Genomic DNA, 18,652 nt, shown 5'->3' with positions numbered 1-18,652 from the left:
GGGACATGCTGTTGGGGGAATATGAAATTTAACTATAAGATAAATCTGGGTGTTGTTCAATTTAAAAGTGTTTTTTTAGTTTCGTGTGTTCCCTTCAATGTTTATTTATTGCATACATTGAGAAAAAAGTGATATCAAGAGCTGACCCCCAACTCCTCTCTTAACTATCGGACAAATCCACCAGAACCAACTTCTCTGACTTCATGATCAATTTGGCAAACTGGATGAAGGCCAATTGCCTGAAACTCAACTCCAACAAGAGGGAAATGCTAATCTTCTTGAATAAGAACTCCCCCTGGGACTCCACCTGGTGGCTCCCAGAACTCAGACTACCAACCAAGCAAAAAACCTGGGAATCATCTTAGACAAAAACCTCAATATGACAAAACAGGTCAACATAGTCAATTCCTCCTGCGTATACATTCTCTGCATGCATCACAAGATCTCAAAATGGATACCCTGGACTACAAGACGCACCATCACACAAGCTCTCATCACAAGCAGACAGGACTACGGCAACACACTTTATGCAGGAATCTCCAACAAACTCTCCACAGTCTCCAGACCATCCAGAACACTGCAGCAAGATTCATCCTTGACCTCCCGCCCGTGATGATCCTACATTACACCACACCTCAAACTCCACTGGTTCCCCATAAACAAACATTGCCAATTCAAACTTCTTTTGCACGCTTATAAGGCACTGCACAACACAGGTCCAACTGACCTTAACAACGAACTTGACTTTCACCAACCCACCAGATACCGGCACTCAGCGTCACTTTCACTCGCACTTGACCCTGTGTCTGCAAATGCAGAAAAGGAGGCTTAGCATTCTCCTACATTGCACCCAACACCTGGAATAACGTCCCCCTTTACATTAGGTCCTCCTCACTCCTTGAATTCGGCAAGAAGCTGAAGCCCTGGCTCTTCGACTAATTTCAACCTCAGACTGACGCTTACAAACCTGCTCCAGCGCCTAGATACTCTACTGGGCGATAAACCGCGCTATACAAATCCACATAACAAAACTATGTTGCATATACAGATTGTATTGTGTATATGATAGTAGTTCTGTCTAATGCTAATGTTTTTTTCTATTGGATGTTTGTCTGCAGTGTATCATGATAGAAAGTTCTGCTGGGAGGAAAATGACAGCTGATGACATCATAACCTGTGCTTTGTTGAATGTAGAAGAGGTTTTTTGTTTAGTGTGTTCTGTTCAATGTTTCTATATTGGGTATATTGAGGAAACAGTATATTGTGATCCATATAATAGCAGTTATATGTCCTAGAAGGGCGTTGTTGGATGTACGTGGTATATTCATGTATGACCAGTGTGCAAGTGCTGTGAAGTGGGTCATGGATTTCTTAAATGTACTTGTGTTTGGAGTTGTATGAAAATCCTCAGGATAATTGATTGGTCAACTGTGTACAGGACCCAGTGAAAAGGCGTAGGGTACTTTGCTGAATATTGAAATCCTATGTTGTGAAGAGAAGATGATCTTGGGCTTTTGGAAGGAAGATCTTATGCTACGTTTTGAAGGAAAGGCCTAGGATTCTTTGGTGGGAGACTGTCGAAAACCTGGCTGTTTTAGTTGTTAGATGCGAGTTATGTATAAGCCAAGCGTCAAGATACACCTTTTGAGTGCGATTCGTTGTGGTTTTTTAAGTGGATACAACATAACATAACTGTCAGCGTGGTATGAGATGGCCCAGGTTCTCTGGTGGAGGACTGTTTGTTGTAATAGGTGAACACCTTGGAGACTGTACAGGATTGTGGAGTGCAGGCCTGCAGAAGGTGGAATTGTGTTTTAAGTGGGATGACTCTGTTTTGGGCTTTAGGAGAACATGTTGGCTAGTCTAGTGGATGGTTATGTGCCGGTTTGTGGAAAAAGACATTAGGTTGTCCATTGAATGCCCAAAACGTAGGCTGTGAGTGGAATCATCAGTGTGTGTGTGTGGCATGGGTTTGTGCTGGACTGAGAAGGTGATCATATATTGAGTAAGGAGGGATCATATATCACTTCCTATTTGTGGCGTATCAACAACAAAGTTACCGTTACTCTTGGAAGCCTGCTTCTGGAGTTCACTTTGCAGCATGGTCAACTGTTTCTTCATGTTTCGCACACCCTGAAGATAGGAGGCCTCTTGAGTAGACAACACTTTCTGCATCTGCCGTACAGCACTCATCACTTGATGTTTAGTCACACAACCCTAGATATAAAAGAATATTAAAAGGCTAGAAATCGATCCTGTGTACGACATAATGTGTGCAGTTTAGGAACATATCACACAGCAGAAGCATGGCACATAACCCAGTCCTCAAGGATAAGTCAGTAAGCCACAAAGACACAGTTCAAGGAACTGCAAAACGAATATATTAACACATAACTGATTAAACACCTACTTCATAAACTGGTATGTACATAGTGCCACTGAAAAAGGCACTAAACATTGTTGGTGGCTAAAATACTAATGGCATTACTGCAAACCTAAGAACAGTATCCTAACGTCTCCAAGGTAGCTCAGTCAGCTAAGCTCTCACTGAAATCTCTGTGTAAAATTCACATGATATTTTAAAATGCCTGCATGGTCATTGGGATATTCACTCTTTCGATGTTAGTATATTGAATCTTGAATAATATTACCAGCTGTTATTAACAGTGCCACAAATAGTCAAATGTGCAGCAGCAAGTGATTTTGGTATCATGCAAGTCGTAAGGTGCCATGAGGCCCAACAGTGAATGTTTGTCAGGTTTCAGGTGCTAGAAAGAACTCAATCTTCCTGCTCTTTTGAATAGTTGTAGATGTTTTTTTTTTTTTTTTAATTTATAATATGTGGACGAGGGTAACTTCCCTGTGAACTGATGTACATTGTTTTTATTGCAGTAGCGTTCTAGTCAAACACTCAAAAGGTGATGGGAGGAATGCTTGCAATAAGTCCAACGTGGTGTGTTAACCCTTATATAGTGCATAGAGTGTGTAGGCCCCAGGGCTTGGCCCACTTGTGCTCTTTTTTGCAGATGTTTAAACATCTGCAAATTTAAGCGCATCCAAAAATGAACTGGCTTGGCTCCCATCCTGATGAGTTGGCCTTTCTCACCTCCTTACCAGACGAGGACGACAACGATTCCCATGGGGATTCGATTGATGAGGCGGGCCCCTCTAGACCCTGGTGTCCATCCCCTGTCATCACCCCCTCCTTGCCCTCACACGAGGTCCTGGGATCGGAGGACCCCTCAGTTATGTTGGATCCTGATGATCTGGTCCATCCCGCTCCGCGAACAGGTCCTCCTCAGCCAAGGTGGCCAAGTATGTGGCGAATGGCCTCAGTAAGCCTTTAGAGAAAGAGGTGAGGGCACGTCTCGGAGCTGGGTGCCTGTGCCATTGTGGCCCTCACGCTGGAAGGGTATAGACCGGTCATGGACAAACTCCTGGACATCATTGGCCCCCTAACATAAATCCTAGATTTGGCAGGAGAGGCCAAATCCTCTGGCAATCCGGTCTCCCCGAAGCTCCTTTCCAGGTCCGCACAACGCACAGTGATATTCTTTGGCAATGCCAACTGTGTGCTGTCTACTGAGAGGTGCCACTCTCTGTTGATTAAAGCAGACTCCAAGTTGGGGGATTTGATAGTCCAAGGAAGAGGGTGCGGTGGCCCAAGGGAGGATGTTCGAGGAGCCCTTTATAAAAGAGCTAGAGAAATTAGTTTCCACATTCATATCACTCGACAAGGTAGAAGGCTTCCATGAAGAAGATCTTTCATCCACAAATTGATGTCAGGCCCGCCGTGGTAGGGACTGCTTGGCTGGATGCTTGTACACCCAAGGCCCTCCTCAAGGTAAAGGCTACCGCAACTAGCAGTGGAAGGACCAGTCCCACTCTGGGGAATTCTTCCCCTCTAGGAGAGGCCAGAGAGGTTGCAACGTAAGAGGCCCTTCCAGAGGGCACTTTCACAGGGCCCAGTCAGATGAGTGTTCGCCCTTTTTACCTAAAAAAGGGTGGGAGATCGTCTGGCGTTCTCTGTACACAACTGGGAGTTACTAACCTCCTACTTGTGTGTCCTGCAGACAATTCAGGGTCTTCACATCGAGTTTTATGGCTGCCCAGTACAGCGCACCTATCCATGTCCGTTGTTTTGTTTCAGGGAAACAAGCTACCTTGACAGAGCAAGAAGTGGCGGAATTATCTCTGGAGGAGGCAATGGGGCTTCCTATGGAGTTACATCCTCCGCTGACACTCTTTGGTATATGGGAACCTACAGATCTATGCCGATATGAGAAAATTCTAGTAAACGTGGGGTGCATGGTGGTGAAATGAGACATTGTTCAGAGGTGGGGTTCCGGGGTACCCCCAGGCACCAAGACTGGGAGTTAGGAAGGGAGCATTGTAAACTTGTGGACCGGGAAGCTTACAAGGGATGGGGCTGCCAGAAGAAATTTGACAAAATCTGGGGTGGCTTGGTGGCGGATGCTGATTGAGAGCTTGGACGAGGTGGCTACTGTATGTCTACTACAGGCTGTGAGGGTGGAGGGTCGTATGGTCAAGCAGTCTTGGTATGTGCGAGAGCCAGGGACACAGGAGAAGGGAGATGAGGTCACAGGAAGCAGGCAATGAAGAGGAGAATATTAATCTACAATTTTGGTGTACCCTGGTTCGGGGTAATCACGGTGGTCAAGGGACTTGTTTTGATAGGTTGGTATTCATGTATACGCTGTTATGTATAAAAACAATAAGCATATATTAAAAAGAAAAGAAGTGGAGTAATTACTGCAGAAAGACTTAGTTGCCTCCTCACATCTCCATCTGCGGGGTTTCCTCAGCAACATCTTTTTGGTGGAAAAGCAGGATGGCGTTCAGCGACCCATGATGAACCTCAAGGAGTTCAAAGGTCATTTCAAGATGCAAGGTATCCATCTCTTGCAAGATCTGTTGTAGCTGGACGATTGGATGGTGTGTTTGGATCTCAAAGACACATACCTGATGGTTCCCATTTTTGCGCCCCACCACAGGATCCTGCAGTCCCAATGGAGAGGACAAGTGTACAAGTTCAAGACCCTGCCTTTTGGTCTCTCCTTGGCCCCCTGGTGCTTCACCAAGGTGTTGAAGCCGGCAATGGAGTACCTCCGAGCTCAGGGCTTTCTTCAAAATTATCTATCTGGACTACTTCCTCCTGATGGATCAAAGCCACAACAGACTGAAGGAGCATTTACAAATGACAATTCACCTGCTGGAAGGCTTGGGCTTTGCCATCGACAAGAAGTCCCTCTTGACTCTGTCCAAAGAGACAACCTTCTCCAGGTTCGTCATCAACTTATTGGAAAGGACTCTAAGTCTTCTCTTTAGGAAGATAGTAAAGATTTGGAGAGAACTGAGAAAGACTTTGTCCTGGCCAACAATTTTGTTGCCTCAGATTGCCCGAGTGGTAGGTCTTGTGTCATCCTCCATACAGGTAATCTTCCTGTGCCCGTTGCATTACAGGGCCCTTCAATGGCTCAAAGCCTTCCACCTTTGCTTGGGCCTCCAGTATTCGGAACTGATTCCTTTGATGCAGTATGTCAAGGACGAAATGAGGTGGTGGCTGGCACATATGGAGGCGTGGAATCTCAGGGCCATTTTTGGTTCCGACTTGGATATTATCATAGAGTCCAAGTCCAGCAAGTCTAAATGGGGTGCGCAATGCTGGGACTCTCACAAACCCTGAGGGGACCGACCCACTTATACAAAGTCGCCAAGACTCCCAAGAACAGTGGGTCTGTCCACGAAAGAAACAAAGACAAAGACTTCCAGGCCCTGTGGAACCCTGAAGTCTCACCTTCCGGACCTACCTCTGCACCCGATGTCCATGACCCGAGTCCAGGAGGCCGACCAGTCCAGAAAAAGTTCCCCAGCTGTCCTGAGTCCGAATCCAGTGATGGGTGTCGCCTCCAAGCCCCTGTGTTGACGCCTGCAGCATCAACATCGAGACCCCTTCCACAGCGACTTGCTTGTTAAAGAGAAATCTGATGTCTAAAGACTCGCCTGCGGCCCTGGGACCTACCAACCAGTTCGAAAGGTCTCTGGACGCCCCTACATCCGAAGTCACTTACCTGGCTGTTGGTTTCCCTTGTCTGGCTTTCTGACAGACACCTGCACCCCAAGACTGATTTTGAGGATCTCCATTGAAAAGCATTGGGCACCCGATGCTGTGTAAGCACACTACACCCGGCCGCCCGTGCCCCTGGTGGTGCAGTTTTGGTGCTGCCTTGGGTCTTCCTTTGCCCTCACCTAAACCGCAAGAGATCTACTTCCTAGCCTAATTTGCCTGCCGGTGAGCAGCCTCAATTCGCGGTGCCCTTTGCCCCATTGGCTAGCATTGGCCCCTGTACCGAATTGTGCACTTTGCAACCGGTCGCCCTAGTGCCGCTGGTGGTGCAGGTCCAGTGCAGAACCAAAGCTTGCTGAACACTGGTTCAGCACCCAAAAGATATTTAATTTAAAACGTTTTACTTACCTACAAGTACTAACTTCGATTTCCTCCATAGGATTGTATGGTGGGTTTTTCTCTGAAAAATGCGCTAAGTGATGAGCTGTCTGGTACTGCAAACCAAAGTAACTTAGTGCCTTAAAAAGAGTCAACCTGTTTCCTAATGTCATGTGTTTCTTAGACTGTTTTATGAGTTTGTTTCATGCCAAACTTGAAAAGTAATATAAAAGTTATCTAGAGGGAAAAAGGTTATCTAGAGGTAGCTTCAAGTGTTTTTGAACAGCTTACAAAGCATTGTTTAACTGCAAAAGTAATCTGAATGTTCCTACAAAACCAGTGTTCACTGTTTTTTGAAGTAACATTGTATTGGAAGTATCACTTAACTGCTACTAAGTAAACCTTGGTTATAGAAATAAACCAACAAAATAACTTTTTATACAAACAATTGGTCTGGATTCAGTCTTTGAGTGGGTGACATACTTTCTTGCCTGAGTCTGCACAACAACTGCTTAACACTACCCTGCTGATAAGCCTGACTGTACAACCACACTACCACAATAGATAGTAAGGTATTATCTACTTTAGCCTCTGCTATACCTCTGGGGATCCACTGGACTCACTGCACACTATACCTCACTTTGGTATAGTATATACAGAGCCAGCTTCTTACATGCACCATTAAAGACAAAGTTCCAATAAGTCACAACCAATAGAAGCATCCTCAGTATCAACCAGTGTCCTAGAAGATCTAGGTAGTTCTCGGGGAGTTTACAGTAGCCGCACGCAGGTACATTACTAATGGGGACCAGATCTCCTGAGGGCTGGAACCAGATGGCATCAGGGTCCAGTAGTTTTCCAATTGTTCTTGGCAGTATACAGCATCATATAACCAGTCAATGTTACTTGGTACCCCACGTCTTCCCCCAGCTCATTGTGACTCTTCATTTGGCTAGGAGTAATTATATGTCCACTAATTGGCACTTAGCATCAGGAATATGTTAAACAAACCCCAGTGGCATAATCATTCGAGCTCACATAACCCCATGTCCAACAATGGCTCCGATAAAATCAAAAACTTCAGACCAAAAAGTTTGTGTCACAGGACATTGTTGAAAGTTTGCTCTGGGTGCCATGCAGCTCAGATAGCACGCATCTGTATGGAGACCAAGTCTATGAAGCCTCTCAGGGGTATAGTATAATCAATGCAAGTACTGAACATGAATTATACGTAACCTGTAATTGGGGAGAGAGTACAAGGGTATACACAACAGTGTCTCTAGCACTCATCGTAAATGGGGCTACCCAAGTTAAACTCCCATGATTCACAAGACCGGGAAACCTCCACAGGTATAGTTCCCTGCATTGTGAGATATCATTTTATGATTAGACTGTAGAAGCCATCTTTCTTTGTGTGATACCAAATGCTGTAACCTTCTAGGCCCTGTTAAGTTGACATATCATTCACTGCAGTAAATGGTTGTACCTTGGCTTCCGAAAAAGTGGGGAGGTGGCTGTTACCAGCATTTCAAGTGCTTGAAGCTTTTCAGGGGCTTTCGGAAAGGAATCGTGTTTTGAATGAACTGCAGCATGCAGTTAAAAATAGGTGACTTTATACAAAAAAGTGTTAGAAGGTTCATGCAAAGCCTGCTCTGGTTTGATAAAGGTACGCCTGGATACAATACCCCCATGCTAGTCAGCTGCTGTGTTCAGAGGCGCTTGCCTGTGCCCACATCTCTAGTTAGCGGTAGTGTTTCGTTGTCAAGAATGGGTATTGATGGCGCAAAAAGGTGATCCACATGCGGTCTGCATCGGATTCATTCCATGCCCATATCCTACAAGTGACCGGATCTATTCGTGACCGCCGCTGATGAGGGGGCAAATACAGAGCCATGGATAGGGGCCGAGGAGCAACATGATCATGTTCCAGGGCTGTGTGTGGTTGGTGTTGTATGGGGTGTACCAAGAAATGTGCAAATTGTACTTGTGCACAACTTTAGTGGAGGTCCATATCAGGGGCCACAATTCCATCCTACTCAAAGGGAAGGATGAGCAATTCCCATGATACTCTGGGCTGCTTACCTGCCCAAGCTAGTGTGGTCAAGCATTGTCACAGGCATCAGCGAAAAGATTGTGACCTGAGTAAAGGTAGGTTCACAAAAAATAAAGGAAGTTAGGGAGCACCACCATCTTGGCGATAGCCGGCCTCCCTGTTAGTGAAAGTTGTAGTGAGCACAAGCTCTCGAGCCTTTCTTCCAGCCAAGAGATCAGACGTCCATAATTCGATCTAGATAGCTCAGCATGTTCCCGCTAAGCCAAATCCCCAGATAGTGCACCGGTTCCACAGCCCAGCAGAGCAGAAGTTTGGACTCAAAATGAGAGGTAACATCTGTCAAAGCAAATTAATTGTGACTCCCGATATGCCACCAAAATGAACGAATTTCCTGATTAAGACAAAAAGATTGTCTTGGGGATCCTTCACGTAGAGCGTGACATTGTCTGCGTATATTAAAACAAGCATCGCTCTAGGTGTGAAAGCCAGGCCTCTGTGTGCATGGTGCTGTTGTAACCATGCAGCTAGTGGTTTCGTGGGAATAACAAATAACATAGGTGAGAGAATGCAACCCTGGCGGGACCCCCTTGTCATTAGCAATTGTACAGAAATGGTCCTATTGATGCGCAAACGGGCAGTTGGTCTCTCGTAAATGAGCCCTACCAGCTGAAGAACCTTTAGCGCTAATTCCCGTGCGATCCTGAAGCTCAAAAACATAAGGCCACTCGAGCATATCAAACACCTTCGTGGCATCTGAAAATACTGCAGCGGCCCTGCATGATGAGTCAATCGTCTGGATAACAGCAAAATAGCTGTGTAAATTAAAAGGAGTGGATCTACCGGGGACATACCCAGACTTGTCCGGGCACGTAATGATTGGCAGGAGAGGCAAAATATGAGGCGATCAGTTTAGCCAAGATTTTGTTATCAATATTTATCATGGATAGCGGGCGATTGGAGTCACATTTGCACGGGTCCATGCCAGGTTTAGGGATAGTCACAATTAGTGTCTCACGCAACGATGGTGGGAGAGCTCCAGCCTCTAGAGACTCATTTTAAGCAGGTAGGGGGCTAGAAGCACTGCATATTCTTTATAGAAGGTGGCCGTAAGGCCGCCGAGGCCTTGTGCTTTGTCCCCGGGCAGCCCCTTGATTTGAACGACATCTTCAATTGTAAACGGTGCATCTAGGAAATGTAATTGGCCATCTTCTAGCTACAACAATTTAATTGTGTTGAAATAATCTGTATAAGTCTCGGTTGGTGGAGTATGTGTGGATGAATAGAGCAAGGTGAAAAAGGAGGTCATAGTGTGCTTAACTGCCTCCGTACCAACTTGCAGGGCAACTTGGTGATCCTCAAGTTCACCACATAATCACTGGCCCAGGTCCTACGCAAGAGATTAGCTAGCGTTTTCCACGCTCTGCCGCCCTTACCATATTGTCTGGCTCGGCCTTCGCGGCCAGAATAGCAGCCCTCTCGCTGTGCTGCTTCTTCAAACAGGTCAAGCTTGGACCTAATCTGTGTGAGAGTAGCCTGATACCCCTCAGCAAAATAGTGTTGTTCAAGGTCACTTAGCTCTGTTTCCAGAGTGGACAATTCTCTTCCTAAAGTCTGCAGAATCCTAAAATACGTTGCAATGCAAACCCCCCTAATGACAACTTTAAATGCCTCCCAGAGAGTCCAGCGGGACTTGACAGAATCCCCATTGCGTTCAAAATAATCCACTATTGTGTCCCTCACCTCTTCTCAGAAGATCTGGTACCTGAGGGCGCTACTGGGAAGGTGTCATTTAAACTTGCGCTGTATACTACCAGGGATGCGCTGTTTCAATAGAACATGGGTGTGATCGGAGCGTGTGCGTGGTCAGTGGTCTACTTGATGGGTCCATGAGTCAACATGTCGGGTAGCCTAATACAAAACAATACGGGACCAAGTGTTGTGTGTAGTGGTTATACGGGTGCCCTCTCTATCTGATCTGTGTTCGGCGCTCCAGAGATCTACTAGGTGATTATCTAACAGGATTGTGTGCAGTAATGTAGAAGCATTTGGGTGTGGAGCTCTAGTCGTACTATTGCGGTCAATGCCAGGATCAATTACAATATTGAAATCCCCACCCCACAGAAGGACACCTGGGCCCAGTGTCCCAGTTGAACCCCAGACTTTAGCAAAGAAGTCAAGCCAGTCTGTGTTGGGTCCATAAACTGATAAAAGACAAATGGGATGGTTGTAAGGTTCACCAGCCAGAAGTACGTAGTGACCCAGAGGATCACATAACGCAGTTCGTGTACGCCAGGGAATCGCTTTGCGGGTGACAATAACCACCCCTGGACATAATTGGAGTAAAGCGTTGTGTGGCATTGGCCAAACCATTTGGCTCGCTGGCGCATTCTGGTGGTCTCAGTAAGGTGCAGTTCTTGAAGCATGCAGATATCTACATTAGGGTGGCTGCATGTATGCAATGATCTGTCTGACCTACGTGCAATATTCAGGCCCCTAACATTACAAGTAAGGCAGATAAGTTTGTTCATCTCGGGACCTGGCAATGCAGGGACTGTGGTGAGCTCACTGGCAGAGAAGCTAAGGTGCAAAAGGTTTGGACTAAGCCTGACCATAACAGTAAGGAAGAGTAGGTAAAGCAGCAAAAGCCACAGGAATAGGGAACAACAAACAAAACCCCGACAATCCACCCACCTGCCACGCCGACCCCCAGTTGGGCTAGTCTATGTAAACCCACCCTGATAATGCTCCATTAAACACCCCAACAGGGGGAGCAAAAACAAGATCATGGGAATCATCCTGTGGGGGCGGAGGGTATGTGCCAAGTGTTTGGTGTGCTCTTTCAACCACCAGGAGAGCAGACATTGCTCATCGAATAGTGCTCGCAAACTCCACGCAAGCATGGAGTTGGATTCAGGGATGCCAAAGACGTGCAGATTATTCCTCCTCGTTCGCACCACTAAATCTTCATTTTTGCTATGAACGACCTCCAGGACTTTTTCCATCTGCAGCATTTTTTCTCCAGTAGCATGTTTCTCATCGTCTAGATCCAAAGTACAACGCTCCAGTTGGTCAATGCTGCTCCCATGTACACCACCTTTTCTTTAAGGCGATCCATCCTCTCGGTCAGTTGATCAATTTTTGAGTCAATGGATGTGAGACTGTGCTTAAGGTCCAGACACGTTAAGCGAATGGTGGACGGTAGAATGGAGGCATTGTCCTTGGAGGGATCTGGGCACACATCTTCAGGAGGCCTCTCTGTGCCGCCGGCCCACCTGTGGTTTTCAAACGTGAGCTTGGGCTGTTTGGCATCGGCTTTACCCATCCTATTGGCTCCTCTAATGCAAAGTAAGGGGTCAGTGGCGATGATGGATCAAGTGAGAAAAGCGTTGGGGTCAGTCCCGCCTCACCCCAGCGAAGCACATGCGGGGAGGGTACGAGCAGACTAACTGCTGCGATGTGTGCGAGCCTCCAGCGGTCAAGAGACATCTCGTGGCAGAAGCATGGGTTTGTTCTCTTTTGGAGGGAAGCAATGGGGCCACCAGTAGTTGCGCACATCCATGTAGGGGCCCCACCGCACTCCATGGGCCACCACCCGGGGTCACGAGCAGACCTAGTCCAGCAGGCAACCGCAGTCAGGCGGCCCAAATATATAATGCTCCAGCTCCTCTATGGTAAGGCACAGAGACCATGTACAGCCAGCCAGTATTGACTGGTCCTCCAATTCACATAGGGGATTAGCGGTCTAACAAGGCAAACAAGCACTAGCAAACAGGAGATATGGCAAATGGTATGTAAGCACAGTCTTGACTGCCAGGTTAAAGCCCTCAGTAATGGTGAAAAACTCTAATAGCCCAGGAGAGAGTCAGGCCATAGGGTCCCCCTCACACTTATCAGAGGCCCCAGGCACAGTAAGGGGAGGAGACACGTCAGGCCGGCTAACCTGGAGCACACTATTTATGCACCAATTTCAGCTAGCGCTGCAATAAGGGTCTAAAGGTCAAGTGTGGGTAGTGCTCGCCACCTCCAGGGTCACCGGTACCAACAGCTGGGCCGACAGAGGCTGCCTGGGTCCAGCCCGAATCACCCTCAGGGCTGAGCAGATCAGGATAATGGCCTGTCCGTCTTGCTGTCCCTAGACAGGGGTTCAGGTATCACTGCAGCAGAGCCGTACCTTGTAATATGGTGGCAGCCTCTGATCTGCCTCCCCACGGCCCCGGGTCCTGTGGCCACCAGCGCTCAAGCCAATGTCCTTTGGTCCAATCCCGCACGACTCTCCTCATCTGTGCAGGGGTTATGATCGCACTGATTCCAGATGACTCACACAAAGGCACAAGTGCACTAAATCACTAAAAGTGCACCCCTCTTGCGACAGTGCAGGGAAAATCAGGCACCACTCCTCTGGTCCACCAGGGAATGCTCGGGTCTCTTTTCAGCACGGTGTAGGCCGCATCTGCAAAGTAGGCCGCACTGCTCGTGGCAGCTCAGCCCAGAAGACAGGGTTGGCAGCAGTAAAAATGCAAAATAAACGCTGCCCTCCGTAGGAGCCTGATAAATAATAACCCAGTATTTTTTTTGCCTGATAAATAAAGGGAATATCTCCCCAGCCGGGTGGCGATGCCCGCACTCAGGGAGGATGAATGTAAAACAACCATCTTCGGCCTGCAGAGCCTCACAAAGTGGCGGCCATCTTGCTGTCGGGCTCTCTTGATTTTAATTGCACATATATGTCACCAGGCCACAACCAAAACCTTCAACATACAGAGGTGAAGGATATCAAATAAACTTGTCCAAAGAACCACATAAATGCATAACACACCGTTCTTCCCAAAATGTACGAAGTAAAAAAATAGAACACGCAAAACATCTGAACACACCTTCGGAAACAATCTGCATCTACTGTGATAGTCTTTGTATTTGAGGCGGTGGTGGATTCACCCTTAAATTAATGAGGATGATCCGATCTAGAATGCATCAAAGAAGATTCCCTAGCAGATCAGACACTGGAAGCATAGATTACATGGTTGAAGTTTCAATTCAAACTAGCGAACCCGCCACTACCAGGCCTCGATTCAGTTTATCTGGCGACTCGCTTCTTCAGCCCAAATTGCTCCTGACTTCTGAGTCACTGTCACTCCCTTCCCTCAAGATACCTATGAACCCTCTGAAAAGCAAGACATTTCTTATCATAGTTTATTTTCGTCTTCTGGCAGTTAATTGGGTACCTTCCATGTTTATTACTTTCCAGGGGGACATTTCAAATTCCTTTGTCAATACTAGATCACCTAGGCCAGTCATAGACTTCTTAGCCCTCCTTCTGTTGCTGCATTGCTCATGGCTTCTCATCCTACAGGCCATTGTCTTTGCATCATCTGGGGGCTCAGGGGTCGGATAATCCGTGGATACATCCTTGAAAGTAGTATTGAGTGAGTACAAGAAATCTTCCAGGGAGGCAGTTTTAGTGTATTAAATGATTCTGATATCCACAGTGATGATCATCGCCACCGATTCCAACGGTCCATACATGATGTCCCATTGTTGTTGCCCATCATCAGGCCTTGGCAGAAGTGACGAGGAGCTCGCTTTGTTGTGACATTTGAAGTCTGTCGGTACTCTAGGAGAAAAGCAAAGATAGCCTACTCTTTACTTCATCCACTAGTGTTTCAGTTGGGTTTAAACAATATTTTCATAAAACGTTCAACCTCCCCATTACCCTGAAGCCATCTAGTGTAATTTTGAGATACCTAATCCTCAATGACGCAAGGTTCTCAGAGACGTTTTGGCCCAGAAAGATAGGCCTGTTATCTTTTGTCAGCTCTTTCTTCACCCCAATGCTTAGCTACTACTTTCTCCAGCTCTGCGATTAGTTCATCTGCTGATGTGGAGGTTACTATCACCACTTCTGGATAGTTGGAACAATAATCTATGATTACAAACAGGTGATGACCATCTGGCAGAGCTCCAAAATTAGCAATGGCCCTTACCCATGGGGACGGTGAAATCGCCTCAGTGATTAACGGAGATGGTGACTCAGGAGGGATAGAAGCCTGGTAATAAGTACATTCCCCTATGGTGTATTCTATAATTTGGTTGAACCCCTGAAAACACACCTTCCTCTGAAGCCGGATCTTGGTCCTTGCAATCTCCTGGTGTCCGGAATATGCCAGCAGAGCAGCTTTGAAAACTAGAGTTCGAGGAATCATCAAACAGTTTTCTTTTACAAGGCAGCTATCTGAGATCACTGCCAGTTTGTGCCAGACTTTATGCAATGACATGGGAGTCTTCTGTGCTTTTTGCATACTTGTCAACAGATATGATGTCAGCGGCTTCCAACTCCACACTACCATAATGGCCAACCACAGAAGTCATCACTCTATGTGGCAGTCTGGAGGTCTTCAAGAGACACTGGTCTCATTCTGGATGGGTCAAGTATGAGTTTGATGTTGCTAGTTGATGATGTCTTGACAGGTATTCTTCTGGGTTTTGTACCCCTGCTTAGTAGTTTTTCTCTATTTGGTGGTGGAGGCTTGGAGGATAACCCAAGGAACAAAGGGATCAGGGGTGTGTGATCTGTGTTGACACTGAACAAATATCCATACAGATAGAGGTGGAAGTGGCAATAGCCGCAGTGTATCAAAATTATTTCTTTTCAATATGAGAATATCTTTATTCCCCAAGGGCCACAGCATGCCTTCCATAGTTAAGCCAATTCACTACTTGGTTGTCTTGAGGATAACATGGGTCTAAGGCCAGTGGGGCTATCATTTACAGATAGCGTGCCAGTGTAGGGCCAACTCTAGAAGTCATCATTCTATGTGGCAGTCGGAACGTCATGAAGAGACATTGGGTTTCATCTTGACGAGTCAAGTATGAGTTCAACTTATTCTTCTGGCTCATGAGCCTCCGTTGTCTTGTTTGATGTTGCTAGCTGATGATTTCTTGATGGTAGTCTTCTGGGTTCTGCACCCTGCTCAGTTGTGTTTCTCTATTTCGTGGTGGAGACTTGAAGGAGACCCACAGGACAACGATATCAGGGGTTTGTGATCTATATTGACAACGTACAAATGTCCATACAGATATAGCTGGAGGTGGTGACATCCCCAACGTATCCCAATGGCTTATTTTCGAGCCAAAAATATCCTTGTTCCCCAGGGGTCACAACATGACTTCCATAGGCAAGCCCATTCCCTACTTGGTTGTCTTGGGGATAACATGGGTCTAAGGCCAGTGGAGCTGGCATTGACAGACAATTCTGTCTCTTAGATGAGTCCAAATATTTGTTTTTTTTTCTTTCGTGCTTCTTGACCTTTACGTTCGTGCTTCTTGACCTGGAAGGCTGCCTGCAGAGTTTCTCCTCACCTCCACGGGAATTCTGATTTGGTCAGCTCTCATGAAAAATTTGAGAGGTGAGATCCTTAATGAACATCACACAGCAGGTTACCATTACAGAGAAGTTTTTAACTTCAGTTATGGATGTGAAAGGATTTGTAGATTTGATGCCTTTAACCTTGGCTGGTTCTGGGGCAATATCTTCAGCCAAACATCTGTAGGCAGAGAAGCAGATATTGGGTTTTAGGAGCTCACAATTCTTTTGATTCAGTGTAATTCCACTGTTAGTCTCTAAATAACATTCCAGAGGTGAGCATTGTGTTCTAATGTTTTAGTGTGTGCAACAATTTTGCTGCTGACATTAATTTCCCCTACAAATCCAGTTTGTACAACTCTAATAATAATGTTTTGATCATACTAGACCTACCAACGTTCAGTTGTTTCTTTTGACAAAAGCCATAGTAGATAGAAAATGGTCATAATATACCTAGACTGTAGGTCTAAAAGAGGTGGGTGGTGTTTCGAATGGAGATCGGTCTTTGAGAACCAACAAGATCCTTTGACTAATGCCAAAAGATCATCCACTGCTGGAGTGGGATGGCGTTCTCTCTTCGTTGTTGTGCTCAGGGGATGTATGTCTATGGATTTGAATACCTAGGTGTATGTATATGCATACATCTGAAGGTGCCAGAGGTTTTCTGGCGATGACAATGGGCGAAACCCACAATGTTGGTCCAGTGTCTCGTTCTATTATGTCAGATTTTTCAAGTTTTTTAACAGTTCTGCTTCAGACTTAGGCTGTAGGTGGAAGGCCATTTGTCTGTGGCGTACTGCAACTGGTTGAATATATGGATCAGGGTGGAGTTTCACAGTCTTGCCTTTCAAGCATCCAGTGCCTTTGAATATGTCCCCAAACTCTCTCAGTAGGTTTTCTATGGCACTATTGTGAATGCGGTAGGTGAACTGTATCAGCTTTGACTGTTCGTCCATCTGTCTGTTTAGTAGATTAGCCGACCACTCTTGAGTAGCATACATTGCTGTCATAATTGACTGGTCATCATAAGATAACTTAATAGTGAAAGCACCACATGAAGGGTAGAGGTGCTTTATTGCCATTGGCGTAAACCGTGCTTAATTTGTGCTGGTGTTTACAGGAATGTTGTGTGTTCCATTTTTTACAGCGTTGAGTGACACAGAGGAATCCAAATTGACACAATGGTTGGAGTTTAATGGGTAGTTGGTAATCGTGGCAGTAGCTTTTGGCAGCGGCAGTGGTTGGTGCAAGTTGCACTGGCTGTCTGTGAAATATCTTGGGTCCTGGCACTTCTTTTTCTTTTACAAATTAAGTCCCTGATTTGAAATCTTAACTTTTGTAGGTCTCGTTTTCACCATTACGTTTATAGATGTTTTAGTGTCAGTTAAAGCAACCAGCTCTCAACCCAGCTGTGCTTGACATTTTGGCTGACACTTGTCATGTGTTTATACTTTTCAGCATGGCATAGACCAAGTGCACCATTCCTTCATTCCCCTGGTCGTTGTCATCCATGTGTTCATTGAGACATTCAAGCGGAGGAGATGCAATGGCAGTGACCGCTTTCTTTGAAGGGATTTTGCTGCCTGGTGGTAGAGTGCTAGATTTTTGCAACATGATTGGATTTTCCATAGGCCACACGCTTCTTCCCTTGGCAGCCAGTCCGACATGCACGCTGTAGACCCAACAATCCAAAGGCTTTGAAACAGCCTGAGTACTACTGGCACCGCCCCCCAGCCTCAAAGTGGGCACTGGGTGAGCCTGCTTCCACAACTCCTGGTGCTGCTTTCACAGCATGAAAGCAGCTATAGGGTTGGTTGAATTGCGTTCCACAAGCAGGAAGGAAGTCCTTCCTTTTCCTGCTCATGGAAAGGAGAAGTGCCGCACCGGTCGTGCTCCAGCTCCGCATTTATGGTGAGTCGAGTGCCTTCCCGCCCCACCATTTTTTTTATTAAAGCTAGCTGTTACTGTCTGAAGTTGCTCTCCCCAGGGTTTCTATTTGGTGGCTTTGGATGAGGGTGTGCCTGAAAAGGTATTATCCCTCCAATAGACAATATATCTGTTTCTCAAAGGTTTGTGGCAGAAAAAAACACTGGTAACTAGCTTATATAGTTCTCTGACTGAGACCGATCTGAGGGACTTTCAGTCGTTAGCTCTCGGCTAATGAACAGGTGACCTACAATAGTTCTGGGGCTACATCCCTTGTGAGATGTCGTTGTGTGAAGTGTGGTGGGTAACGATAAATGTCTCTCGAGTTTTTCTTTTCTTTTTTTTCACACGCTCATCATGAGTTTCCGTCCAAATGTACATACTTTAAAAAATTGTGATGATTATTTACCTGCATGTTGACATCTTGCTTTGCTTTCACTTGTGACTGCTCACTCTTCTGATGCTGTGGCTGGTCTACTGGCATTTCCATAGTCCCAGAGAGGCAGGCAAGTCATGAGTGGAACGTAGAGGGCTTTTCTCCATCATGAGCAGAATCCCCACCCATGAAGTTGGCTGTGGAGCTGGAGCATGGTTTGCAGAGAGCCGCAGGCAGTGATGAAGTGGCGCCTTGGGGGACTCAGGTGTGGTCAGCTGAAGGAGCGGTCAGGAGCACTTTCTAATAAAGGTGAGCAGTGGCGTCGTCACTTTGGGTGTGATGCAGTGCCAGGGTCGGATTAGCCTGAAGGCAGGGCCACTGGAATTATGCTTTTGTGGCAGGTTTGAGTAAATTATGCTCTACATTTTGTAATAATATTACTCCATTATTTTGTCATTATCTGAAAGAAAC

General features: G+C 46.2%; 1 protein-coding gene across 2 annotated transcripts in view; it reads right to left on the bottom strand.

The window, feature by feature from the left end:
* The window catches only part of LOC146773067 (fibulin-7-like), a 167,145-nt gene that overhangs the window by 118,994 nt on the left and 29,499 nt on the right, over window positions 1-18,652 (bottom strand). For both annotated transcript variants that reach the window (XM_085640091.1, XM_085640092.1), the window contains exon 2: window positions 2,061-2,217. In XM_085640091.1, the coding sequence (XP_085496217.1) occupies window positions 2,061-2,217 (157 nt within the window). The remainder of the gene's footprint in view (window positions 1-2,060; window positions 2,218-18,652) is intronic.

This window comes from Triturus cristatus, chromosome 12, assembly GCF_964204655.1.
Source record: "Triturus cristatus chromosome 12, aTriCri1.1, whole genome shotgun sequence".
NCBI lineage: Eukaryota > Metazoa > Chordata > Amphibia > Caudata > Salamandridae > Triturus > Triturus cristatus.
The sequence above is the reverse complement of the archived record's forward strand: the minus strand, read 5'-3'. Positions and strand labels throughout refer to the sequence as shown.